Source organism: Indicator indicator, chromosome 24 (assembly GCF_027791375.1).
Source record: "Indicator indicator isolate 239-I01 chromosome 24, UM_Iind_1.1, whole genome shotgun sequence".
Classification (NCBI taxonomy): domain Eukaryota; kingdom Metazoa; phylum Chordata; class Aves; order Piciformes; family Indicatoridae; genus Indicator; species Indicator indicator.
In genome coordinates, this window is record NC_072033.1 from 9,674,776 (window position 1) to 9,701,861 (window position 27,086).

Below are 27,086 nucleotides of genomic sequence, written 5' to 3' on the forward strand. Positions count from 1 at the left end.
CTTCAGCATATCATAACTGCAAAGGTAAGGGCAATTTAGATGTCTAGATTTGCTTTTTTTTTGCCATGGAGCTGCGAGTGAAGGAGTCCTGATCTGTGCACTCTGCTCAGGCAGAGCAGCTCCAGAGGCAGCTCTCAGATTCGTTTCTCTGTGGAAACCATGGTCAGGCAGGCAGGGTGGGAACTGGGTGGGCAGAGTCATCTCCTGCCTAGTAGCAAGAGCGGGAAAAGCCGTTAGTCAGTCAGGAAGAGCGGGAAAAACCTTTGGTCAGTCTGGAAGAGTGGGAAAACTCTTATCAGTCCGGACAAGTGGGAAAAGCCATTGGTCAGTCAGGATGAGCGGGAAAAGCCATTGATCAGTCAGGATGAGCGGGAAAAGCCATTGGTCAGTCAGGATGAGCGGGAAAAGCCATTGGTCAGTCAGGATGAGCGGGAAAAGCCATTGGTCAGTCAGGATGAGCGGGAAAACCCATTGGTCAGTCAGGATGAGCGGGAAAAGCCATTGGTCAGTCAGGATGAGCGGGAAAAGCCATTGGTCAGTCAGGATGAGCGGGAAAAGCCATTGGTCAGTAAGGATGAGCGGGAAAAGCCATTGGTCAGTCAGGACGAGCGGGAAAAGCCATTGGTCAGTCAGGATGAGCAGGAAAAGCCATTGGTCAGTCAGGACGAGCGGGAAAAGCCATTGGTCAGTCAGGACAAGCGGGAAAATCCCCCCATCAGAAAGAGCAGGGCCAATTCCTGTCTGTTAGAAAGGGCGGGAAAAGGCCTCAGTCAGGAAGGGCGGGAAAGCCTTGACTTTGGTTTCTACGGAATTTTTCTGTTTTTCCTTCTGGCACTCTATGGTTTCACCTCAGATGAAGACTTTTAAGCCCAGCACACAGAACAGCCTTTTCTAATTTCTTTGGTAATCCTTTTGCCTCTTCTTAACATGGCTTCATCCCTTCCAAAGAAGTTTGATTGGTCTGCGCCAACCTTGATGGAGGACAACAATGTGTGTTCCACTGAAGTGCCAGCTGGGAACAAGGCCAGCTTCAAAGAAACAAGTCTGCCTGGTGATGAGGGCCGTGTCCCCAGGTAAAAGATGTGAAAAATAGCACCCATGCTCCCTTTCTGTGGTAACACTTTAGTAGGTAGTGCACTGTTGCACCTAATGGACTTGTGCAAAAGTGAAAAACATATATATTCCCCTACAAAAACACAGGGGAAGAGGGGCTCTCACACTGCAGAAAGCCTCTCCCTTCCCTCAGACTTCCCCAGAAAGTCTGTTGGTGCAGACAGAAGTACAGAAAAACAGGACAAAGCAAGATGAATTTTACTGCAACAAAAAAACTGTCACAAATTTGTAGAAGTTTTTGTAGACAGCATTATCAGCCTCAGAGTCTAGAAGAGACTGAGAACATCTTAAAAGTGTTTCGAAATGAAAAGGTCTTTGTGGCAGGGTATGGGAACTGTGTGGCTTTGATGATGTACAGTTCTGGGGTTTGGAGTGTTTTAGCCTATTACACTGCTATATGTAACTGTTTCTCTTGTGTATTTATATTGTTTCTTTTTCTAAAAGTGCTATAATGTTAATCTTTTATGCTATTAATGTTGAAGACTGTTTCTTGTGCTATACAGAAACAAGTATCTACTCATGCTGAAACCTGTTAGAAATGAGCAGGCAAACACTCTGAGACATACATTGCCTACTCCTCCTCTGCTGTTAAATAACCCAGTGTGAATTTTAAGTAGGCACAGTTGGCCAGTATTGTATGTTTGCTTATTAAAATTCAATTAATCTCTGCAAAAGGAAACAGAAAATCAGCAAGGGGTACATAAAGAATTGCTGTCCTCTTCCTCCTACTTGACCACATTTACAACTTCTGTTGGCCAATAAATTGGGAGACTGGGATTGGAACAGAAGCCTGAACTTTCAAATTCTGCAGCAAGCTTTGAAATACATCTGGAATATTAAAATACCTACAGTAGGCAGAGCCAAATGAATAAGAAAAATATTTATATGTATGAAAGCAATGACATGGTTTAGATTTCCTGCCTACCTATTCGTTCTTTCATCCATCTGCCCATATATATTTTTCTTGTCTTCAACACTAATTTTTATCATGTTGGAGGTTTGTATCATAGTCAACTTTGCTTAATAATTTTACTCTTCCATTTGCTGCATTATACATTTATCTCACCAGCCAATCATTTCCTCTGTCCTTGACAGAATTTCTGTTATGGATATGGTAGCATTTTAATTTGGGGGAAGAGGCTACAAGTGTGAAAGTTACAGAATCCTGAATTCGATTATGAAACTATTATATAGTGGAAAATGAATTTACATTTTGGCTGCATGACCAGATCTTCTTGTATTATCAGCACTGCAAATGCTTAACTGTTTTACCTTTGGAAAATCATTCGAACCCTCTGTGTTCAACTTTATTCATCTGAAAAAAAAAAAACCCAAAACAAAACAGAAAAAATCTTACACAGTGTTTGCTGAATGGTTTAATATTATTGGATAAAAATGTTAGCAATACAGGTTGTTTTGGTTTGGGTGAGTTTTTATTTGTTTGTTTTTAATACAGATACTGTTACAAACAACATTTTAAAAGAAAAGGTTAATGTTTTCTAGAAATTGCTTTCAAAAGATGATAATCTAATTTCAACAGAAGGAGGAGTATGAAAATCAGTTGGAAAGGATGATCTTGGAGGTCTCTTCCAACCTGTTTGATTCTATGATTCTATGAAGACATACAGTCAGCTGACAGAAGAGAGCTTTAAGGAGGTTTCATTATTGTTTAAGGAGATTTACAGCTAGGTTTTAAAAATCATTTTATGTGGTGTGCACTGATATTGACTCATCTTTTCATAGTACATTACTCAATGATAAAATTGGACTTTGCTGATAAAACTTTGAGCTAAAATAAGTGTTGTCTCTTCTTCTCAATCCTGTTTAGGATGATATATAGTATGCTTGTAATTTTCAGGACAGCTGAAATTTTGGAGTCAGATTGCTTGTGAAAATAAAAAGCATCTGTCATAACACTCAAACCAGCCTACAGTTTTGCTGTAAAGGATCTGCTGCAAGGTTATGTTGTCTTTTTAGGTGAAAGACTCATTTTTTTTTCTTTTTACAGTCTATCTGTTGAGAATAAGCCTTGATACAATTAAAACTTAACAATTTGTTCAGGGCAGCAGATCAAAAAGTTAATGTACGATAGTACAACAGGAAGTATTTGTACTCAAATATTTTTAAAATTTACAACATTTAAAAACAACTTAGCCCAAATCATAGCCAAAGCCAATATTACATCATTTACAGTAAAACATTAATTATCCATCACAAACCAGCCAGTTGGTCTAAAAGTTCAGGTGGTGAAAAAATTTAATGGTTTCAGGATTAGGTAGAAATGTACTTTTAATTGTGTCCCCTGTCATGCATCTGGAATGAGAAGTCAAAGATTTTAGGGAAAATGAGTAAATCAAGATTAAAAAGCAAAAGAATTCCTCTACATTTCTGAGACATATATATCATTGAAGCACTTATGATTCACATAATTTTCATAGGAGCAGGGATAGATGATGAAAGCCGAAAGCAGAACTAAATTTTATCATATGACTTCCATCATTAATTTTCTTTATTTCAGTTCTGAAGTTCTTGAAGCAATAGAAAATGTTATTGAAGGTGTACTTAAAAGCTTGGCCCAAAAAAAAGCACCTGTTTTGACAGTCGCTAGGAGATCAGATTGGAGAAATGTGGAGTAAGTATTATATATTTTAAAGTCCTGCTTTATATTAATATAAGTGCCACAGATACAAATTTGATTATGTAACTTCCAGAAAAGTTAGTCATATATGGTTCTATAAGTGTTAGAACAAATAAATAATTTGAATTCTTAGAAAGTAATGAACAAATAAAAAGTAATGCCTAGTAGCCACTCTGCATGAACAGGCATCAAATATTAAGTAACAGCAGATTATAGCATAAAGGGGAATGTAAAAGTACCATAGCAGGGGTTAGAAAGGAAAGGGAGGTCCTATAAACAATCATTTTCTGGAAGCAGTAGAAACCAGAAATGGTAAGTTGTGTTAGAGTGAAAAAATCTGTTTTAAGCTGGAAACAATTACTAGCAATTTCATCCCCTATTGCATTTCCTGTGCTCCCTCTTTTCTTTTTCTCCGTTTTCTCTCATGGTATCTTATTTCTTAAAATGGTAGCGATTGATGTTTCTTTTTGTTCTTCAAAGATGATGCACTCACCTCTTCCTGTGTATTTCTTTCCTCCGTGCTGTGTACCGAGTTCATTAGCAGCCAAATAAAGCAAAACAAGTTTCTAACATGTTATCCAAATTTCAGATCTTATGCCAGTTTATCTAGACAGGACCAGAATAAAAGCAACCTGTCCTCCTTTATAACACGCACTGTGATTTGTAGAAGTTGCTTGTGCAATAGCATTTAAACTAAAACCACCTGAAACTAAGAGATTAATTGTTTTCTATCATACAGAAGCAAAAGGATAAAAGAAGACATAAATCTATTTCTTGCTGTGGACATCAGTGGGTTAAAGGATATTTAGATTGATAAGATTGCAGAGGTGCTTGTAAGTGGACACATTACAAACATCTAAGGTTGAGAAAGCATAGCAAACCTTCCATGTGTAACACTTCAGTGGAATACTCATTTAATGAGAACAATAAATTTCTGTCACTCAAAAAACCTGAGGGGCCTGAAGGTAATCAGTTAACTGAAAGGCTTGTACGTTCCAGGGAATTTAATGGTTTGTGTCTTGATAGTTTGACAGAAATGTTTCACTCAGATGTCTGTAAAATTAAAATACTATAACAAAGTTTTGCAATTTTTGGCAGTCTTTGGGGAAATGGCATTCCAGGCTAGAAAAACAAATGTGAGATGAGATTTGCCATCACAACACAGAGGGGGGGAAAAACTTTCAAATTAAAACAAGTTAACATCACAGTGTGTTAAAAATAAGACTCATCAATCAGATTAAAAAAAAGGCTGAACCATTATTTATGATGGAAAAACGTAATCTCAGCTATGCATTTCTGTTGAATAGTGATCCATATCATACTTTAAAACAGCATTTGAAGAGTAAAATAAAAATAAGCAAATAAAAATAAAACCAGAATGCAACAATATAATATGAGTGGAAGGAAATTTAGTCAGTGGGGTTCTTTCTTTCTTTCCTTTCTTTCTTTTCTTTCTCTTTTCTTTCTCTTTTCTTTCTCTTTTCTTTCTCTTTTCTTTCTCTTTTCTTTCTCTTTTCTTTCTCTTTTCTTTCTCTTTTCTTTCTCTTTTCTTTCTCTTTTCTTTCTCTTTTCTTTCTCTTTTCTTTCTCTTTTCTTTCTCTTTTCTTACTCATTTTCTTTCTCTTTTCTTTCTCTTTTCTTTCTTTTGTCTTCCTTTCCTCCTTTCCTCCTTTCCTCCTTTCCTCCTTTCCTTCTGTCTGTCTTTCTCTCTCTCTCTCTTTCTCGCAGCCATTTCATACCTAATCTACACAACTGGATTCTGCTGAGCAGGAACTAGTAGAATGAGAAAATTGTTTCATTGTTGAAATGTTCTCTGTAGACATTTGTAGATGCCCAGAGCAGTATTTACCTGAGAATGATGTCAATCAGTGAGAATGCCAGGCCTAAAGTAGCACAGTTTACGTTGTCCAGCTGTATCTTTCCAGAAAGAAACCCAGCAACAATGCAATCAACCAACCAACTGAAAAATAAAAATTAAAAAAAAAATTAAATTCCTAGTAATGGAAGGGAGATTTTATAGAAAACTACTCTTCTAGGGTAAACACAATCCTAGAAAGAACTGCTGAGTGTCTGATCCAGTGCCAGTTTGCAGTTGTCTTCATGAAACATTTGCGTCGGCCACGCTGATCAGGTTTCTCACCACACTGAAAGGAGTGCTCCTTATTTAACCTGGGACAGCAATCCCACAGCGTTGCTCACCTCCCGAGAAACTAAACTGTAGGCAAGAGCACAAACACCTTTTAAATGCTGCAGTTGCAGCACAAAGGCAAGAAAGTTCCTTTGGAGCTAATAGGATGATGCCTGTCTGGGCCGTTCGTTATTGCTGTCACTTGTTATGTGTGCGGCGTGGTGTGTTCTGCCACCCAAAGGATGCAGCGAGCAAAACATTGACATTTACAAACACTGTGGGTTTAGGTCAAATTATAGCCATTTTACCACCATGGCTTTTTAAAAGTACATACAAAACGCTGAATGAAAAAGAGTGCTGTAAAGCCAGGACCATCATTTCATAAGCCAATAAAATACTTTAAAGTAAAATAAGGAAGTGTCCTTAGAAAATAACTGATTCTTCTGATGAAATGTGCACCTTCAGACATGAATTGGTGAAAATGGTGGAGCTCATTTAGGTTAAATAAGTGTTCAGAGGAGAGGATGGACCACAATTTTGTTTCCAAACATTAATAATGGAATATAATTGAGTCATTCTGATAATAATTCAAGGACATAAAGTAGATAATATTATTGTAATATGAAATAATGACACCTTTTCATACATTTTGTGCGAGAAACTCACTGTGTCAGACTTGATTTGTATTCTAATGATTCACATTTTTTCCTGACATTTACTCCTTTGGTTTCCTACTAAATAGTAACTGATGGTGATATATTAACGCTTATAAACAGGTATAAAACATATTTCTTGTCTCTGCTTTTGTTTGGAAACTTATGTACTTTAGGCTTTAATTCAGTCTTGAAGCATCTCCTTGAGAAATTCTTTCATGTGTTGAATGCAGTGATCACAGTATCACAGTATGTCAGGGGTTGGAAGGGACCTCAAGAGATCATCAGGTCCAACCCCGCTGCCAGAGCAGGATCACTTAGGGTAGTCCACACAGGAATGCATCCAGGTGGGTTTTGAAAGTCTCCAGAGAAGGAGACCCCACAACCCACCCGGGGAGCCCATTCCAGTGGTCACCTCATGTTGAGGTGAAATCTTCTATGTTCAAGTTTGAATGAAGTCAGTTCAGTTCAGCAGCATTTTGAATAGGTCGCTCAGATGACTGCTCCCTGCCTTGTTTGGCCACTCCAACTCCATACAAGCTGATGGTTTCCCTACTGAGTCTGAAAACAGCGCTAGCAGATGTGATTACAGGAGGGTCTGAATCTGAGTTACCTTGCAGAGAATGATTTACATATATTCAGTATGTTTACAGTTTTATTGTATTTGTTTGCAATGTATCAGATTTACAGATTCTGTAGGTTTGCAGATGGTGCCACATTGTACTACAAAACAAATAAGAAGTGACTGTCCTAGATCAGCATCAAGATTTGGTAAGTTTTAAAAGTCCATGATTTTTTCTTGCATTTTTAGTTCAAAACTTCATTATAAAAAAAAAAAGAAAGAAAGCAAACCATAGAGAATATTATCCATCGTGGTTTAGAAATGTATGGCTAATACAACATGATATACTACAATCAGCCCTTAGCTTTGCTTTTTTCTATTATAGTGAATGACAGTGAAATTAATACAGCATTCTTGCAGTTTCTGCCCTCCCTGAATGAGTATCAGCTGAAGGCATATTCAAAAGGTCTTAATGTAAAAACATCACTCTTTTTCAGAAAGCTAACTAGGAAAGGAATCTTGGAATATGGACAATAAGCTAACTTCTTTTTCTAACTCAACCATTTCATTTCTTGGCCTGGACAGGAGGGCATACATTCCCTCACTTAACTCCCTCCTATTTTTTTCTAACTATGCTAGAAATTATTGAGTCTATTGATTAGAATGGTCTCTCTCTATTATAACAGCACATTAAAATATGTATTTCAAAGTTTTATTTTATGAGAAGAAAATATAGGTCAATATAATGAGAAATTATTGTATATGCATTTCTGAAACAGGATAAAATATGTTTTAAAATGTATCTTTCCAGCTCTGATGCTCAAAATACTATCTATGATCTATAAGATGGTGCAGAGCAATACTTATGCAACTAAAAGGTAACATACTACATTTCTGTCATTTCAAATAAGGTTGCATTTTAAGAATGTAATTGTGAAAACAGCCTGTAAGATGCATATGTGTAGGATAATGGATTCTTGTACATAGAATGCTTTATCCATGACTTCTGTAAAACTCTCACAAGCCTACAGATGTTTCAGTAATATAATTACAAATGCAATATTTTGTCTTGATAGAGATATATATTATACGGATACACAACTGTTCGGTAGCCAGCTTGTTGTGGACAACATAATCAATGACATTTCTTGCATGCTTAAGATACCTCGGAGAAGTCTGCATATAGTAAGTGGCTTATTATGAATGTTTTTATTGTTATTTCCAAATCCCACAGATTGAACTGAAAGCTGAAATACAAAGAACAATTATCAGCAGGAAATACATAGTTGAAATTAAAAGTGTCATTTGTGTAAATGAAACCTAATGATGATTTATCATAGACCTCTAAATATTTCAGGGAAAATTCAGAGTTTGCTTGCTCCAAAGAGTCTTGGACAAACTGCTAGCTAAAGTCACGTTGCCTTTTGCTGTTTTCTAGTGAAGGCAGTGCTTAAACTTCACAGTGCCAGACATCTGCTAGGCAATCCATAGTCAAATTATTTGCTGACTTGGGGGTTAAATGAAAATTTAAAGTACATCAGAGATCTAACAGCCTTTCAAATTTTCATGTATCCCTTTGTATCTATAAATGCAGTTAACAATTTCTTGTAAGTATGCCTTCCTATCCAGGATGATAACACTGCTTAATGCTTAAAAGGTACAAGCTACAGGTTTCTTGTTTTGTCTGTGCAATACAGTAACATAGCAGCATGTAGCATCCAATTTACTGTATACAACTTCTTATTTTTTTTTCAGCTGTCTACAGTTAACGGTTTTGTTGCTGGCAATTTAAGTTACACAGAGGAAGATGGTACAAAAGTGAATTGTACCTGTGGTGCAACAGTATGTATTCCAGTAACAGTGACTCATAGCATCTACCTGTTCATGACATCCTGTGCTTCTCATAGCTCAGGTTACCATATAAATTTATTATACAGACCTGTGCATGTGGCAAATTGAGACATTACAACCTGGATGAATAAAGACAGATAAAAAGTATTGCCCAACTGCACTGCAGTTCTGAAGGTCAGCTGTGTACTCGCCAGGAGTACATCCCTTGTATATGGTTTTAGCACTCCCTGCTACCATGGGAGCCTTGCAGGGAAAGGCATGTATATTATGTATTGTGGACTTTATTATTACAATGTTCTGTCAAAAAAGTGCTCCAAATCAAAAGAGCCTGGGCACTCTGAACATACTTGGTTTCTATCACAATAGACTTATTTCTTGTAGAGTAAGAAAACAGGTCTCACAGCCTCAGTTAACATACTCAGTGAGCTGCTTTATTACACTGAGTAAATTCCTCCAGCACAGATGAGAGATAGAGCTCATCCTCTATAATTACAGACAGGAACCTCTTTCTGGACCTCATCATTTACAGAGGTTTACTGATGACACTCCATCAGCATAAGAGCTGATACTATCTTCATATGCCCAGCACTGTACCACCAAATGTATATGGTACCAGACTGTTTGATTTCAGCATTAGCACTCAAATAGAAATTACAGACAATAGAAGAGTTTGTATTGTCAACTTCTTTTATCAAAGGTGATACTGAGCTAAAAAGAACATTATAATCATGGTTTCATAAGAGCCAAGAGCCAAAAAGTGGCTTGAGAAGATGAGATTCAACTAATCTAATCCTAAAAGATTTCCTAAAACTGTGCAGAATATGAAAGCAAGAGCAGAACTCAGACTTGCTGACTGCTCTCATGATTTCTTGGAATATCTGTTCACAGTAAGCCTAAATCAGTAATTTCAAATTGGAAAGATAACCTTAGCTGCCTTTTATACTTTGTTTTTAAGCAGTGTAAAGTCCTCTGTTATTAATGCTCTTCTACATCTCTTCATACTTTTATTTGCTGAGCTGTTCCATCCTGGAACCAGAGGTGATTTAGCAGACAGAAGTAAAAGCAGACCACACATTTCAATATATACATACTCTTTTGCCAAGTTCTTCCTCCAGTTCCTGTTTTCTCATCCATATGCTTGCCAGATTGAGCCAATCCTAATATGAGAAGTAAAGTAAACATTACTATGTCTTCAAACTGTAGCTCAAAAATACTTATAAAATCAGGTTATAGGTCAAGAAAAGAAAGGATTTAGTGGTCTTTCAAAAAGAATACTGAAATGTTTTAAGCCTGTATTAAATTTGGAATCTTCACACCAACCTGACTTTTTTTCTGACTAGGACACATGAAGAATTAATCAGGACATTGTTCTCACTGATGAACAATATTCTGAAACAGCAATACAAACACTTTTGAAAAGTATCTTTCTGTAACAGGAGGACTCCTACAAAACCATAAAATAGAGCAGGATATGAATGGTTGAATACACTTATAAAGAGGTGAAAATGTCAAGATTGATCATGCATATAGAAGATGAATGATTGTTTCAGGATGTAATTGTGTCCCTCATTACCTAATGTTGTTATTTTAAAATATATCATTTTCTCTATTTAAAATGATTAATCTCATTTTTGTTGTTTTAGGCAGTCACTGTGCCATCTAATGTTCAAGGAATTAAAAGTATCCTTTGAGCAAGAACTCTCATTGTAGATTGAAAAAATAAAGTAAACCCAAAAATAATTCCAAGTTAAACAATGTTCTGGTAATTTTTTGTTTGCCTGTTGGCTCTGAAGTTCAGTCATGAACACTACTTTTGGCTCTAGAACAGGTATTTTAAAGCATTTAGTTTTAATTGATTGGTGTGATGGATCATTTTACATGCAGCCAGCCTTAACAAAAAAGATTTAATCTCACATGCCAAATTTATGTTAATCGTAGAAAAAGATGCAACTTTTCAGAGACTGCTGGATGATGACTTCTGCAATAGAATGTCCCCATGTATAATGATTACAGTATGTATCTTGCATTACATGTTGCCTAGCTAGACATAAGAATTTAAACAATAGTGTTGTAGTGGTACTCAAACTTGGTCAAAAGACCATAATAAAATTAGTATGAAACATGTATAACAATATTTTTTTAAATGTTATCTTTATAGAGACATAAACTACATATTCTAAAGATTTATTTTCTCCAAACATCTCCTTAGAGCATGGTAGCTTACCAGCTTCACATGCTGCTGCAAAGTAGATGCCACAAATCATTCTCAGAAAGGCTCAGCTGTTGAGTAACCTTTGATCCTTCAGGATCCTGAGTTGAGCAAACCCCAGTGAAACAGAATTGTTGATTTTAGATTGTTTTGAAAGAGCTGTGGAGCCTGGACAATTAATAGGAATATACATAGCTACTTGTTCTGGGACAAATTTGGCCCACAATGAGGTAAAAACATATCCCCATACCTACAGGAGAGAAGCATTTGCACTGTGCTGTGTACTGTCCAGTCAGAGTCACTCATAGCAAGAACTTGGCTGGTAGCGTTGGGTTGACAGTTAGACTTTGATGATCTTCGAGGTCTTTTCCAATATTAGTGATTCCATGATTCTATGTTGTTTCATTAGGGACATACATAGTTCCAAGAAAAAAGTGGCCTTCTTACACTAGTTTGTACAGATGCATGGTTACATCTGTACATCATCTCCCAGACCTTACAAATTAACTCCTTCACTAGAGGGACGATGCTGTTGCTACAGTGCCTGTGATTGAGGACATCCACTGTGCTGCACCCCAGCCCATTCCTGCGTTCCTCCTCACAGAGCCAAAAAGGAGCACAGAGCTTTCCCTGCAAAATAGCTGCTGGAGAAATACTTCTGCCAGCAGTTTGTTTGTTTGCTTGCTTTTAAATGGCCAATGTAAACAAATATGTAGCCAGATGCTGTTTTAATTAATTTTAAATTGTCTGCTTTTACTTTATTTCTTTAGGGCAAAGGCATACCAGACCTTAATACACGACTTTTTGTCAGGAAGCTGTGGGATTCTTTCCAAATCCCTATTTTCACCCTTATGGATGCAGATCCACATGGTAAATCTGTAGAGGTTCAATGACGTCAGAGGAAAGCACAATTTATATAGAATGTCTTTTCTTCCCCACTGAATATGCTCTTACTCTCTGTCATGATTTGCTGTGTTTTGAGGTACTAAAACACCTCACCTTGTACCTAAGAAAGAAAAAAAATGGAATTTGTATCTCAGATGAGAGGTAGATTTGGAAAGTAAAAATGAGGATGAGGACAATGACATTTTATGATACACTGCATGATTCCACTGGTGTTAATGGGCGTTAGGCACTTGACCACTTCCAAGTGTCAGGAGGGCCTAGGTCTATCTTTACAGAGTTAAATACCATTGAAAATGTTGCTCTGCCAAGAATTCCACTGTTGACTATTAGACACCTAATCTGTTCATTTTGTAAAAGAAAACGAAATATCAGGAACTTCGTAAACATTGCTCAGTTTACTATAAAGCAAACTTTTAAACTACATTATTATCCTTAGGCCAGACAGATGTCAAGAAAATAGGATGTTTGAGTGAAGTGAAGTAGTTCACATAGATTTATAATAATAATCCAGCAGTCATGTCAATAGTTTACAATAGTGAAAGGTAGAAACTACAAGTCTGATAAAGGAGGAATACAGTAAATCCTAAAACAAGTCCATTCTGTTACATCAGTGGCATGTCAGAAATTTCCCTCATTTCAGAGGGATTCTGTGTATGTGGGTGTGCATACCTAAGTTTCAATTCTGAGTCTAAATTCAATCTTGTATGCATCTATACTGATCCTGCCTGAAATTAGGGAAATCACTGCAAATGAGAATCAGATACTCAGAGCAATAGTATTAAACAATATGGATTAGACAGGATAAAAGAAAGACACATTTTGTGATAGATGTTGCACAATGTGTAAAAAAGCTGATTATCTCTGCTTTTGAACTGGCTGTGCACAGACTGTGTGAAACATTTAGCTCTATAAAGGTGACATACTATGCTCATATTCTGATTATTTTGACATACGATTGTAAACCACAGAGAACCTTTCTAATCATAAAACCACAACTGTTACGCAGTCTTCTTGAACATGCCCAGATAGACAGACACTTAATTGGTATTCTGCAACCTAGGTGTGGAAATAATGTGCATCTACAAATATGGATCTGTGGTGAGTATAGTTTTTCCACTTCAAATACATGGTTGAAGCTGGAATGTCTGAAATGTTATGGGCTTTGTTAGAATGGTTACTGCCTTTATCTTTTTGTTTCAGCACAAAGTTTTTAGGCTTTGTGTATCTGCAGAAACAGCTACTTCCTGCAGGAAAACAGAAGGTGCTAACAATGACAGGAGTTAAATTTATCTCTATTTCAGTTTTTTCCCTGCTGCACAGGCAGTCCAAATAGCAAAGTGTTCTTCATTTTACTTTGTTTCTGCCTTAGAAGAGAACTGAAGGCTGGAGGGACCTTGGGAAGAGGAGGACATAACTTGTGAGATGAGTGATTCTCCACAAAATCATGTGGAATGGCTTTAAGCTTGAGGAGGGTAGATATAGACTAGATAGTAGGAAAAAATTCTTCACAGTGAGGGTGGTGAGACACTGGAACAGGTTGCCCAGGGAGGTCAATTCTAAAAGCAACCTGACAAAATCACCACCAACACTTCTGGCTCAGAAAGCTGAAAAGCAGGGGGAGTATTCTGAGAAGTATCATTAACTGCTTATTTTCTGGTACTCTTTCCCCTAATATATTTACTGTAGCTATGATACTGGAGCAGACGAACCTTAGCTTGGGCTATTTTTGTATGCTGTGGTACTTTCCAGCAGAATATATCAGACATTTTCAGATATTCAGTCTAGACCAGCCTACACTAGACTAGTCAAGAATCTGTCAGAGGACGAAAGGTTCAAATCTTAGTGCATGAATAGTTTTTGGCAAGGGGATGTGGTAAGCTTCAGTTGCACTGTTCTGCTTTCCCATTCTGATTGTGAAAATACACCAGTATCTTTGTAACAAAATCTGGACATGACCCCAGAAGACATGTATCTCAAATAATTCAACTAAAAGTCATTGTGGTTTTAGCTGACCTTTCTTATTTCAGTCAATGTCATTTGAGGCCCATCATCTCACCGTTCCATCTATTAAGTGGCTTGGTCTCCTTCCTTCTGATCTTGAGAGGTTAGTTGTTCTCCCAAAAGAAAGAGATGTAATCTTCTGTTCCATAGACATAATAACTTAATGCACTAAAAGACAACTGACATTTACATCTATTATTCTTTTTATACATTATTTTGGCTTAATATAAGGAAATAAGTTGGAATAAATATTTAAGTGTATGTGAAAATTTAACTTTCTTTTCAGACTAAATATACACAAAGATGCCTTGATTCCATTTACAAAGCAAGATCAAAAAAAGTTAGCAAGTTTGCAAAAGAGACCTTACATTGCTTGTCAGCCAATGTGGAAAAAAGAAGTAAGTATAAACCTATTGTTTCCCATTTCTTACTCCCCACAAGACAAAGTCTATCATTTGTAACTCTGTTCCTCTCTGTGATGACAAATTCTTAGTCTAGCAGAACCAGTAAGTTTTTGCAGCCTTGAAAGCCCATGTCCTGGATTGTCTCTCTGAATCTATGGGCCTCAGTGGCTCACAGGCCAGAACTGGCATCATTTTAAGCCTTCCTGCCATTAGTCATCTGATGATCACATGACATTTTACTGCTTTCCTAAATATTACAAAATATATCGAGGAATGCTTACAGTTTACTCAGTACTAGCTCTCTAATCCTATCAGTAGCTTTTAGAGCTTATATCTCAGTTTAGGCTTATATTGTGTGAAATGATTAGACAGGAAGGAAAGGTATTGTGCACCTTCTCCTGCCTCTTTACTCACCTCATAAACGGTTTGTGTTGCTGTGTGGTGCACACTAGAGAATACAACAGGAAGATACAATAAAACGATGCTCAGCTTAGTGACACGGATTTTGCAGCACCAGTAACACTAACTTTACCCTTCTACATGCACATCCAACAGGAATAATTCTTACTTAACTACCTAACCCTGGCCCAGGCTGCTAGAACATCACATGTTAATTTGTTCCTTTTCAGCTGGAAATAATGGCAGCATCCAAACTGAAGGCTGAAATCCAAGTCTTAACTTCTCTTTCATCACATTACCTTTCCAGAGTGTATTTACCAAACAAACTGCAGTTTGGTGGATGGATATAAATGTTTGTTTGCAATTGAAATGGCTTTCTTGATACTCATTTATATTGTTGACTGTTCTTAGAGAAAATGCAGAGTCAGAGGAGTATGTGTCAGTTTGTTAGGTTTCTTTACCACTGTATCTAGTTTCTCATTATCTTTTTCCTTTCAAACCTAAGAAAAATTACGGTAATTTAACAGAATTCTGTTTCTTTCATTCTGTGGCTTCTGTGCTGTAACGATGCCAAATGCAGTGGTACATACATACATTAAAAGATAACGAGATATGTTCTTTCTGGCCAGAAAATATTAAGTTGAACAATGTGTCAGGGAATTGCTTTGCTTTCTGTTTTAAAGCACAAGATGATGCTGTAACAACCTTTTTTAGTTTTGAAGAGGGTAAAAGACTTTGTTAACAATTTAGTACACATGCCGCCTTTGGAAATGATTGTAAGTTACAGCATTGTGGCATTTTGTGTTTGCTGTAAATTCAGACTGAAAAGTCTGAGATAATTCTTTATTGCCACATTATCTGAAACAGCTATAAATGTTCCAGCAACCAAATTACTATTTGTCTTCAACGGACAAGCAAGCAGATGTTACTGATTAAGAACTTAATAAACAATCCTGTTAATGATGCACAACAGAATCCCTTGTTCATTTTATTTAGTTGGCTATAAAACAGTAGAAAGGAGAAGGAAACCATAGTGATTAAAGCATACAGTAAATTTTATGTAAGGAAACCAGATTGACTTCACAGAAAATACTTCCAAATTATCTATGCAGTCATCAGCATCAATCTTAGATCTATTTTCAGTAGACAATTTTTAACTACTGTTCCACCAGTACTAAACTCAAACAGAATTCAAATTCCTTTTTATTTAGAGTAGCAGTATTCTAGTGTCCAGGTGCAGAACTTAGATCGAGAAGGAACACCAGGCCACTCCCATCAGCAGGTGCAACGGCATAGGGCAGAGTCCAAACCGCAGGAAGGTCAGATCAACACAGAACTTTCTTAAGAGAGAAAGAAAGCCTTAAGAGAGGCTTCCTTTTCATGAGTGAGGAAGTGAGCTTTCGAGAACTTTGGGCCTTATTGCACGAAAAGCTGACATAATTTGAAGTCAACCTGGTGAAGCTTCCCCACGTTGCAGCAGCTGTGTCAAGTCCCGAGGGGACCAAATGTGCTTTGACTCGCCTGATCACTTCAATTCCCTCGGCGTCAGAAAAAAATCAAACACCTATCCGCAATCTCTACCGCAGCGCTGCAAGCGTCACTGCTCAGCTGACCCCACTCCTCACAGCGCGAGAAAAGAAAAAGTACTGAATCCTTTTGACTTAACGGCAGCGTGGCGGCGCTCCCCAGCAGGCCGAGTGCAGCGGGTCGAGCACGTGTACAGGCCCGCCCTGCTAGTCCTCTCTCGGCCGACAGACAGCCGGTAAACCGCTTCTCGCCAGGCCTCGCTCCCAGGGTCTGCCCGCCCCGCCCTGCCCGGTCAGTGCGCAGGCGCCACCACCGACCCGCTGGCCACGGCGCCTGCGCAGAGAGACGCGGCCTGTTCCGTGCCGGAGTCGCGTCAAGCGCGGGGTTGTGTCGCTGGAGGGAGAGAGTTGGGGCAGGCTCGTCATACGGGTGAGTGAGGGTCGGCGCTGGAGCCCTCCCGTGCTCTTGAACACCCCTTCCTCGCCTGTGTTCTCGGCCCTGCTCCACCGGCCCCCTTCCGTTCTCCGAAAACGGCCGCACCCCTTAGTTTTGCTGATAGAGAAGCCGGACCCCCGAGAAACGGCGCGTCCTCGCCTGCTGGGCATCGTGGCTGCAGGCAGAGATACGGGACTGGGGCTTGTGCTGGAGGGGGAGCTCCTCTGGGGAGGTTGTGCTGTGGCTCCCTAAGCCCGGTGGTGCCAGGAGAGTGTTGAGAGGGATGGCAAGGGGGTGAGCTGGGCTAGGTGACGACCAGAGAGAGATCCCTGATAGCAGTGGCAGGTTGACCTTGCGGGAAACGTCAGGGATCCACTTACAACGAGGAATGGGATTTGTAAAAAAATTCGTCTATTTTTATATCCCTGAGTGCCTCCTAGGTGGGGCAAAGGGTGTGCTGGTGTGGTGAGACACCCCAGGGATGCTTAAGGGCCTTGCAGGGCTCAGTAAGCCTTTTCCTCGTTTGCAGAGCAAGGATGAGTCTGTTTGGATCTACATCGGGGTTTGCTAGTGGAGGTACCAGCATGTTTGGCAGTACCACGACAGATAACCACAATCCAATGAAGGTACGTGCCTTAGCCCCAGTGGCAGCTATTGTTCTGCTGTGTCTTAGAGCCATATCTCGTTCTGTACAAGTAAGAGGATCTCAGTGCACAGCTTGCAAATGTGGCTAATTTTGTTTTGTCTTCTGTTCTTTAAGGATATTGAAGTAACATCTCCACCTGATGACAGCATATCTTGTTTAGCGTTTAGCCCCCCAACATTGCCGGGTAATTTCCTCATTGCAGGATCATGGGCAAATGATGTAAGTACTCAGTCAGACTTACAGATAAATAAAATGGGAGCATGGGTGCCTAAACTGTAAAATGTGGTCTTGAAAACTTTCAGGGCACCTGAAAATCGTTCTTGTGGAACTGCAAAACTTTTGTCTGGTGCCAATTTTGACATAACTGAGCATTTTCTTATACAGTTAGGCTAGCACAGTTATTGCTTTGTCCAGTAAAAGAACCATGAACACATGATAAATCCTCCAGTTTCACAGTGTACTCTCAAAAAGCTTAGGTTCTTAGAACCTTACTGAAGTTTGTTTAGTTTGAAGGCTGAGATCCCATCTCACACAAAGAGGGAGGGAAGACAAACCTGAGTGCAATTTTAAGCTGGCCTTTTGGCCAGCAGCCTGCAGCAGACAGCTTCTTAGCTGACAGTGAAGGGTTCTCCTGGAGAGCACTGGGAGGCATTACTATGTTCTATCTGTATACTCTTCTCCTGTAACAGGTTCGCTGCTGGGAAGTTCAGGATAATGGACAGACAATTCCAAAGGCTCAGCAGATGCACACGGGGCCTGTACTAGATGCCTGCTGGAGTGATGTATGTTCACTAGTAAAAATAAATAAACTGTAAATACATTGGCATGTGTATTACATACAGACACAAGTAGCATGTGTAGGTGCAGTGTCTGATTATTGTATAGGCTTATGCTGCTGTAAACAGGTGCTAAGCATGTCAGAATAGACTAACATGGGCATAAGAAGGATAACGAGTTTACAAGCAAGAGTACATTTAAAGCCATATACTAACTGAGACAGTTGTCTCTTTTATGATATACAGTTATAAAGAAATTCATTTTTTTGTGGTTTTGTCTTGCAATCCCTATATGTGTTATGTTACTGTTACACTGTTGCTGGAAGAGAGTAAGACTTGAGAGCTTTCTAAAAGGTGCTCCATGGTAGAGCTTTTTAATCTCTTGGCCTTGTTATTTAGGATGGGAGTAAAGTATTTACTGCTTCCTGTGATAAAACTGCCAAAATGTGGGATCTCAACAGTAATCAAGCTATTCAGATTGCACAGGTAAGTAAGCAAGCAAGCCCTAAGCTATTAGGTGGGGTTTTTCCTTCTCTATTTCTACCTTTATTAGCAAATTAAGCTAATGTTTAGTGTTTCTGAGCTAGATATGAAGTAGAGGTTGTGGGGTGCTTTTTGTGTTTTTGAGATAATGTAATGTACATGAACAGGGAGACCTGCAAAATGATTTGAATAACTTGTGCAGCTCTTCCATTGCTGCTGTGATCTCACTAAGTCACTCTGCTGCATTATAGGGGAAAAAAATTAAGGAATCATTGACTTCACTTTCACAACTACCAGCCTTCTGCTGCAGCAGTAACAGGGACTGTAATTTAGATTCTCAATGCAGAAGTGTCTGCTCATAGAATGTGTACTTACAATGATTAAAATGAGTTACCAGTTAGATAATTTCAAAAGAGTCAGTGCTTATGATATTTACTTTTTGTATTTCATTTAGGTGATAGCATTCAGATCTTTGGCTTTGTTTTTAAATTTAGGTAGTGTAATAAAGGCCTTTCCTTCTGTAGCTCTTGTCAGAAGAACCTGGTATATATATTACTTTGTAGTAAATAATGTGCTATATTAAATGTTGATATTAAGCAAGATGAATTACATGCTTTATAAATTAAAAAAAAGTGCTGTGTATAATTTCTATTTCTGCTGTGACAATTTTCTTCTTCTGGCTTGATAGTAGGAACCATTTTTAATTTTTTTTTTAATCTGGGTAATTTTACAGCACTAAACACAGTAAGATTGTGACCAACCTCTGTCCTAACTGCTGTGATGAAAATAATGGATTGCTTTTCTTGAATAGATAAAACCTGCAAATACTTATTAAAAAAAAAAAAGTATAAACAAGAAATGGAGAATGTGTCCTTGGTAAATTTTTTTTTGTCCTTTTTTTTTTTTTCCTTCAGCATGATGCTCCTGTGAAGACTATTCATTGGATTAAAGCACCAAATTATAGCTGCGTGATGACAGGAAGCTGGGATAAAACTTTGAAGGTACGATTTTTACCTGAACAAATGGACACAAAGTGTGCTAGTAATCTGTATATGAAAATATTGATGTGAAATGAAAATATTTTATTAAACGCTAATATAAAAAACAGATTAACCAAGTCCCGCCTCAGAAAGTTGCAGTATTATGACTAGAGACAAGAACAAAACAGCTGGGTACTAATTGTATTCTCTTTACTGAAGTAATTTAAGTGGTTTATCCTCAACTCCAAGCAAACCTTTGTTCATTTTCATGTTTCCATCAGTTCTGGGATACTCGTTCGCCAACACCTATGATGACGTTGCAGCTCCCTGAAAGGTGTTACTGTGCAGATGTGGTAAGTCATGATAGCCAGTAAAGTAGTATGGAATAGTATTCAATCTCTATGTGATTCTAGCAGTAGAACATAAATTGATCTTAATTGGGCTCTGTAAAAAAGATATTTGCATAGAACAAAACACAATTAGTAGTCTTACAACATCACAAAAACAAATGAGCACAAGAACTGACCTATCCTCATTTCTGAATGAGTTTGCATTGGAAGGGTCACCTAATAATTAGATTTCTGGTATGTTTCATTTCTCAATGGCAGGGAAGAACTTATTTGTTTTGTTTGAAGATATACCTACAAATGAACTTTGCTCTTTCTTTCCTTCCCCTTTCCTTCCCTCTCTTCCCTCAAGAAAATAACTCCTTTAATTTCTTAAGGGATCTCTCTGAAATAATAAATAGAATGCTCTACCATGCTATTAACACCAGTGTCTCTGTCTTCCAACACTATGCAGGTTCATCCTATGGCTGCAGTGGCCACGGCGGAAAGAGGTCTGATAGTTTATCAGTTAGAGAATCAGCCTTCTGAATTTAGAAGAATAGAATCTCCTCTTAAACACCAGGTAAATGATTATATGTATTACAGGCATATTTATACAGATTGCTGAAATTCAGTGTTGATAAACAGTGTTCCAAAACTGAAGTACTTGGTATGGCACATCCTGGTTTGCCATTGATCTGTTGCTGATCTTACAAGGCTTTAAAAACATAAATGATGTGGCCCAAATTCTCAATAGAATTTGACCTACCTCTTGACTTTGTGGATTTGATGTGCTGTGCATTGATGATGGACAGCATTCAGGAAATCTGGCCTGCAGGCTTTTGTCTAAAATCTTCTTTCTCAAATACAGCATCGCTGCGTTGCAATTTTTAAAGACAAAGTGAACAAACCTACTGGGTTTGCCCTTGGAAGTATTGAAGGAAGAGTAGCTATTCATTACATCAACCCCCCAAATCCGTAAGTGCCATCTAATAAAATACTCATTCTTTGTTGCTCAGCTTACAATACGGAAAGTAAAAAGACTTTTTTTGTTGTTTCCCTTAGTGCAAAAGATAATTTCACTTTTAAATGTCATCGCTCTAATGGAACAAACACATCAGCACCTCAGGATATCTATGCTGTAAGTATTCAGCGTATACCACTAGATCATTTTATGCAAGGGAATGCACACTTTAAATGTGAAATTAGCTGTGAATTGTTTGTTCTCCTGGACCTTTCATCCTTTTTGAAGTTATCTTAGATATGTGTCTAAAGACCAGTTATTGTCATACCTTAAGAGGAAAGACAGATTTTTGTACTTCCTTGAAAACAACTCCAGATCAACCATTCATTAAATCATCTTGGTGGAGACACCTGTTAGTTTTGCTGATACTGAAGCAATACTTAAATACGTTTGAGTAATGGGATTAGGCGTTGAATTTTTAAGTACTACAAAAAAGAAGATGCTCTCCTCATTGATTCAGTGGTAGTTTTGGTTGAGCTAGTTTTGGTTTTCCAGACAACATACCTGAAACTTTTTAAAAAAAGAACAATGCCTAGTTGAAAAAAAATCTCTCCTGTGTCTTTGCTCTCTCAGGGTTTAGCACATGGCGAGCGTTGCCATGTGTGGTGTTTTACATGGTGTATTTATGATTCCACAGGTAAATGGGATAGCATTTCACCCTGTCCACGGTACTCTTGCAACAGTAGGATCTGATGGTAGATTCAGCTTTTGGGATAAAGATGCACGAACAAAACTAAAAACCTCTGAACAACTTGACCAGCCGATATCTGCTTGTTGTTTCAACCACAATGGCAATATATTTGCATATGCTTCCAGTTATGATTGGTCAAAGGTAAGAAAGGTTTAGACTCATATTCATACCTACAGTTGACAACTAGGGCTGTCCTTCCCACAGGAGGCTGTCACTTCTTTATAAGTAGTAGCCGAATCTAATTTCACAGACATGCAGGAGAACTTAAAATGGTCATTTTAGACACCTGATGAAATTTAACGCTGAAGTTGTGCAGTTTGGGTTTTAGCTTCACTTGGATAAGATTGCTAAGCGCTGCTATTTTGCAAATGTCGGTGACATGACCTAGGTCATGATGGTTGCTCACACAGGTTCTGCTGTGGGGAGTGTCATGGGGCAGTGTGGCACTCTTAACAGGTTCCCACAAATGTCTATGAAAAGGACATCTCTGCTGCCTCTGGAGGTTCTCTTTAACTTAAAAAAAACTGTGACTGGTTGTAAACACTTGAAATGGTGTTTGAGTACTGTGTACTAAATTGTCAGTATCATTCAGTGCAGCTTCCTGGTAGCACTTATTTATATACTTATCTTCCTAACTTGACTCAATAAAAGATGCAAGAGAAAACACAACAGGGAGGTAGCAAGGTTGAAATGTAGCTGATTTTAATGGAATGGCAACTTCCACTAAAAAAATCTTGCTTTCCTGTTATAAGTAGTGCTTTTAAACTTGAGGATTATAGTCCTTGTTTTGACCGAAATGTATGCAGAAATCACACAAATTATCTTGTCTGTGTGCCACAAAGAGCAGAATTTTAATTTACTGCACTGCATCTAGCCTTTTTTACGCTACTCAAAGCATGATAACTTCATTAGACACTTGGGCAAATGAATTCTTCTGATCTGAAGGCTTATGTAGATGCAGTGGTGGATGTGTACCGAGGTATCCTTTCAGATCTGTAAACCAATATTAAGTAGAAATACCAGTGGGTACTAAATTTCCTTTCTAGAACCATGTCTGCCAAGTAGAGTTGGTAATTTTCAAGATGTGCATAGGACTTTAATAGCTTGATTAGTGTTTACTCTCCCTGATTTGAATACTTGCATATTGAGTCAGTAATGTGATGCAAATAATGTCAATATGCAGAATAGTGTATTTGCATCTGCACTTGGGGAGCAGAGATACCTCTGCAGTTGCCTGTGGAACTTGGGCTTCACTTTGAAAGAAATGTGACTTTATTTCATTTAAAAGATACAAAACAAAAGTAGATGACCCTTACACTTTTAGTTTCTTCACTACCTAAAAGGATTTTATAAAAAAAGTAGTCATATTGAGCTCTTCCTCTGCATTTACAGAGTTTGGAGGGATGTGGTTTTTTTTTTTAAAGTTTTTTTTATACCTTAAAAATGGATAAATGTCCCTTGAATTTCGCTTCCTCTACAGAGTTGTTGTAATTACTTGTTATAGTAAAGCTGTTTGTGAACTACTAGTGTTGCCAATATCTGATCTCAAAGACTTTAAGATTAAATCTTAATAAACCAAACTAATGGTATATTCATATTTTAAGGTAATGCTGATATTTCTTTGAAGAGACTAAATACAGATTTTTTTTTTTTAATTTTATTTTTTAGGGTCATGAATTTTACAATCCACAGAAGAAAAACTACATTTTCCTGAGAAATGCAGCAGAAGAGTTAAAGCCTAGGAATAAGAAGTAGCAAGTATGAGCCTGACTTGTGTTACTCTACTGTTTTTCTGCCATTCCTGCCTCTACTCCACTGCTCTTCTGCCGTTTGTGCCCTATTGCACCAGGGTTCACAGATCGCTAACATTTAGCAGGATCTGTAAAAATCCCATTAAAAGCATCTTGACTTGCTGGAGAATGTCTTTTCAAATTAGATATTCTGATGTGTATAAGAAAGAGGGGCTTGTGTTCATATGACTTAACCATTGTCTGCTCCACAGCAATAATGAGATTGCAGCAAAATTTAAATCTGGGCTAGACATTCCTGCTTAGAAGTGCAACCATTTGTATCTATGGATTTATTTCATTAGTACTACATTAAAATGTTAATTATAATAGTTTGGAGAAGTTGTATAAATACTGTATTTTTTGTAAGTACTTGAAGAATTGAAAGTAATTCTTCTCAAAGGAAGTTTGTTACTACTTCTTATTCAGGAGTTCTTTCATTCCTTTCTGATTTTTAAAATGGAAATATTGTCTGCTGTATGCCAAGGAGAATTGCCTTGCAAATTGTGTTCCCTCATGGTTTGGCTGAATTTGGTAAGTGTGTTAAGTGACCAGCAGCAGGGACAGAAACTCAGATGGGTCAGTGCAGGTTTTTCTTTAGTTTCTTCTTATTTTCTCTCAGCAGACATGACTTTGGAGCCAACAAGACTCATGCTGATTGTAGTTCAGAGGAGAAATTATCAATTGTGCCAAGTGGAATATAGTTCAGTAACAGGAGCAAACACCTAAAAGGTTTGTTTTCCTGATGACCAAACCTATGTATGCAAAATCCTCCATGGCCTAAACTGGTTTAAAACTGACACCTGTTAGAGTTAAAAGTTGGTTTTTTTACATCTCTCTAAACGTGTTTTTGTCCCTTAACAGGAGTTTATGGACTGAAAATAAAAGTACTCATTTTTGTAATAACTAGAAAATAGTACTGGTGAGTTTCATCCTGATCAAAAATGCTGTGAAACAACACAAGTGGATCTCTTTCTCACTTGAATCTACCACTGTTTACTTTTAACTAGCCAGTTGTATACATGCCAAAGTTCTCTTTTTAGAAGTGAATTAATTGTTGTTTGTTTGGTAATGCCTAAATAAAAATGGGGAGTCGCATGTATAGAAATACTTGTCATCTTGTACAAATCCTCTGTAAAACTGTATGGTGTAACACTTATGGATTCATGCTACATTTCAAATAAAATTTTTATTCAGTGTTGTGGGTTGGGTTTTTATATATATATATGCATACATATATATTTAAAAGTTCTTTTATAATAACATGAGCAAGGTGGTGTGCTTCACCTCTAAAAGCAGCTTCTTGTCCTTTCACCATAATTCAGATGTATTTTCTGGAAGTACTTTCCCTGCAGCTGCTCAAGCTGGAAATCTAATGCTTTTTCCAGTTGCTCTTTCATTGCAAATGATTTTTGTGGTTTTGCACTAAAGAATTAAGAGGACTGGTGTGAAAGCCTTCGGATTTATGAGGGTGAATCATCTCAGAAGCCAAACAACAGGCAATTTGTCTTTATTACAAATTAATCATACCATCTTAAAACCCCATAGCCTACTGGTTCTTTAACTTCAGACTCTTCACACAGTTGATGAGGGTTTTCTGGGTGTGTATTTCTTGGTATAGTTGTGTAGTTGAGGAAAGTGCATGAAATACACTTTGCTGTTGCTTAGAGATGTTCTTTTCTCGATTTTGTTTCTCAAATCAGTTTCTTTCCTGCTGCTGTGTTGGTTTTAGATCTCACATTTTTTTCTTTTAAGAGAGGGAAGAGTTCCCAGCAAAACTACATCAATAGCTGCTCATTTGCTCAAAAATGGCTTTTGCTTTTGTTGAATTTTATGTCTAAAGGTTGTTGTTGTTATGCTAGAATCTTTGGTTATTAGCACATTTTTTCCAGTCTTAGTCAGATAAATGCCACTAAGCAACTGCAGCCTAAAGTGTGTGATCATCAATGGTAAAAAAAATAATCCTGTGTGCAGAACTCCCACTGGTGTAGAGAGGGAAGAATGGAATGTATCATCTGCTTGTTTAAAAAATTTCTGTTTCTTTAAATTCTTAATTAGTGATGATAAAACAGGTTTGCTCTAGTTCAGCAGGTATGTTTCTACTGGATTCAGTGGAGTTGCACCAACTTGGGTGGATACTAAGTTTGGCCAAAGTACATTTTCATGATGAAGGCAGCACTGGAAAGTCTCCTGTTTGGTATATCAGTTCTGTAACAATACTAAGTCCTTAATTGCCTCTTGGAATAAATTTATTTTTACCTGTCCGAGAAGTTTCAGAATTACTTGGTCATCACAGTTGTTCAAACTACTCTTTGAAGGGCGTGTTTTCCATTATGTTGCTGTGAACATTAGATACATTCAACTGGGAGGACAGAGTCAAACTTTGAACAGATTTTGTTTTCCATTACCCAAGTTAAGAGAATGCATTGGCAATTTACTCCTCCCTGGAACTGCTGCGAGGTTCTCTTGTAAAGTACACACAGCTGTATCCCTTCAAGCATCAAACATGTAGTAAGAACTTACTCACACATACAAATTAAGTGTCAGAGCATGTTCTGGAGAAGTATTAACTTGGTATTCCATGGCAGTTACCTGACCAAAAAATCTGAACAAAGTAGAATGTAAGGTACTCGACGTGTATGCAAAGCCAATCATAGGAATGCCAGATTAATAAAATAACTCATTAATTTTTTGAAAGTTTGCTGTCAATGTTTGTGTTTTATTGCAGAATAATAATCTTTGGCATAAAGAGCAATTCAGTTAATCCTCCCAACATGGGGACATTTTATAAACATTTTCCTGTCTTAACTTTCCTGCTAGTCTCACCTCAGGGGCCTTGCAGGTTGGTTTAATGAAGGATATTTCAGAAAACGAAGAAATTGACAAGAAGTTTGTCTGCTAAAGCCTTTCACAAATGCAAGCAAGATGTTTGCACAACAGCAAGCAGGTAGAGTATCTTAACTTAACCATCTGTCAGATGAAATGCAATAGTTGAGTTGGTGAGTGTTCCAGTCTAGCTCCTAGGCTAGGAAAACAGATTGGCTTGAGTTACTCTCCAGAAGGTATGGATTTGGGGGACAGGTTGGGTTAAGTCTATGTGGAAAATTTCAGTAAAACTATTGCTTAGGCTTGGTTCAATTCGTGATTAAGTGCTGTTTGCAGATGAGGTGTTTGGGCATCTGTCCGTGATAAGGAATGTGTCAAACTGGTCTCCGAAGTTTCCTGTTACCTGGCCTTTGAAATGATAGAAGCCACTTATTTTTAACTTGCCTTTCTGCTGTTGCTGTTTGTAGAGATGAACCAGAGCAAAACGAAATGTTAAGGTTTATGCTGTTAGGGTTTTACATCTCAAGATTCACTAGCTAAGTGTCATTTGCAGTCTGGGGTAAGATTAAGTTATCTTTTCCCAAAAGTTTGGGATGGACATTCACTATGCATAACATTTCCCATGGTTCTTCAGCTTACCAGCCAGGTGAGAGTTATCATCTGGTGCTGCAACCCGAGATAATGAATGGAACAAATTCGGAATGAAAACAGTTCCGTGATC

At 37.9% G+C, this 27,086-nt stretch overlaps 2 protein-coding genes across 4 annotated transcripts; both read left to right on the top strand.

Annotated features, from left to right (window-relative positions):
* Nucleotides 1-975: 975 nt before the first annotated feature.
* SPO11 (SPO11 initiator of meiotic double stranded breaks) lies at nt 976-15,214 on the top strand. The gene is made up of 13 exons (XM_054392002.1): nt 976-1,073; nt 3,632-3,745; nt 7,215-7,303; nt 7,906-7,972; nt 8,171-8,279; nt 8,850-8,936; nt 10,589-10,625; nt 10,848-10,957; nt 11,925-12,024; nt 13,121-13,158; nt 14,088-14,164; nt 14,348-14,459; nt 15,095-15,214. Exons 1-13 carry the CDS (start codon nt 976-978, stop codon nt 15,212-15,214), a joined length of 1,158 nt encoding a protein of 385 aa, XP_054247977.1.
* Nucleotides 15,215-16,776: 1,562 nt separating this feature from the next.
* Nucleotides 16,777-24,730, top strand: RAE1 (ribonucleic acid export 1). Of its 3 annotated transcripts, none has more exons than XR_008489327.1 (13): nt 16,777-16,820; nt 17,356-17,452; nt 17,587-17,691; nt 18,162-18,254; nt 18,648-18,734; nt 19,646-19,732; nt 19,993-20,064; nt 20,513-20,620; nt 20,909-21,015; nt 21,103-21,178; nt 21,699-21,893; nt 23,421-24,271; nt 24,404-24,730. XR_008489327.1 is itself a non-coding variant. In XM_054391759.1 (13 exons), exons 2-12 carry the CDS (start codon nt 17,363-17,365, stop codon nt 23,505-23,507), a joined length of 1,107 nt encoding a protein of 368 aa, XP_054247734.1. In that variant the 5' UTR covers nt 16,777-16,820; nt 17,356-17,362; the 3' UTR covers nt 23,508-23,510; nt 24,165-24,730. The 3 variants fall into 3 exon arrangements, 2 of the variants coding, with proteins under 2 accessions (XP_054247734.1, XP_054247733.1); XM_054391759.1 differs by having other exon boundaries at nt 23,421-23,510; nt 24,165-24,730; XM_054391758.1 differs by having other exon boundaries at nt 23,421-24,730.
* Nucleotides 24,731-27,086: the final 2,356 nt, after the last annotated feature.

Coding starts and splice junctions, on each gene's coding strand:
- SPO11 (XM_054392002.1), top strand. CDS start 976: ATGGAGGACAACAATGTGTGTTCCACTGAAGTGCCAGCTGGGAACAAG. Junction 8,937..10,588: donor ATTGTACCTGTGGTGCAACA/GTATGTATTCCA, acceptor TTGTTGTTTTAG/GCAGTCACTGTGCCATCTAA. Junction 10,958..11,924: donor CCCCATGTATAATGATTACA/GTATGTATCTTG, acceptor TTATTTCTTTAG/GGCAAAGGCATACCAGACCT.
- RAE1 (XM_054391758.1), top strand. CDS start 17,363: ATGAGTCTGTTTGGATCTACATCGGGGTTTGCTAGTGGAGGTACCAGC. Junction 17,453..17,586: donor ATAACCACAATCCAATGAAG/GTACGTGCCTTA, acceptor CTGTTCTTTAAG/GATATTGAAGTAACATCTCC. Junction 19,733..19,992: donor GCTGGGATAAAACTTTGAAG/GTACGATTTTTA, acceptor TGTTTCCATCAG/TTCTGGGATACTCGTTCGCC.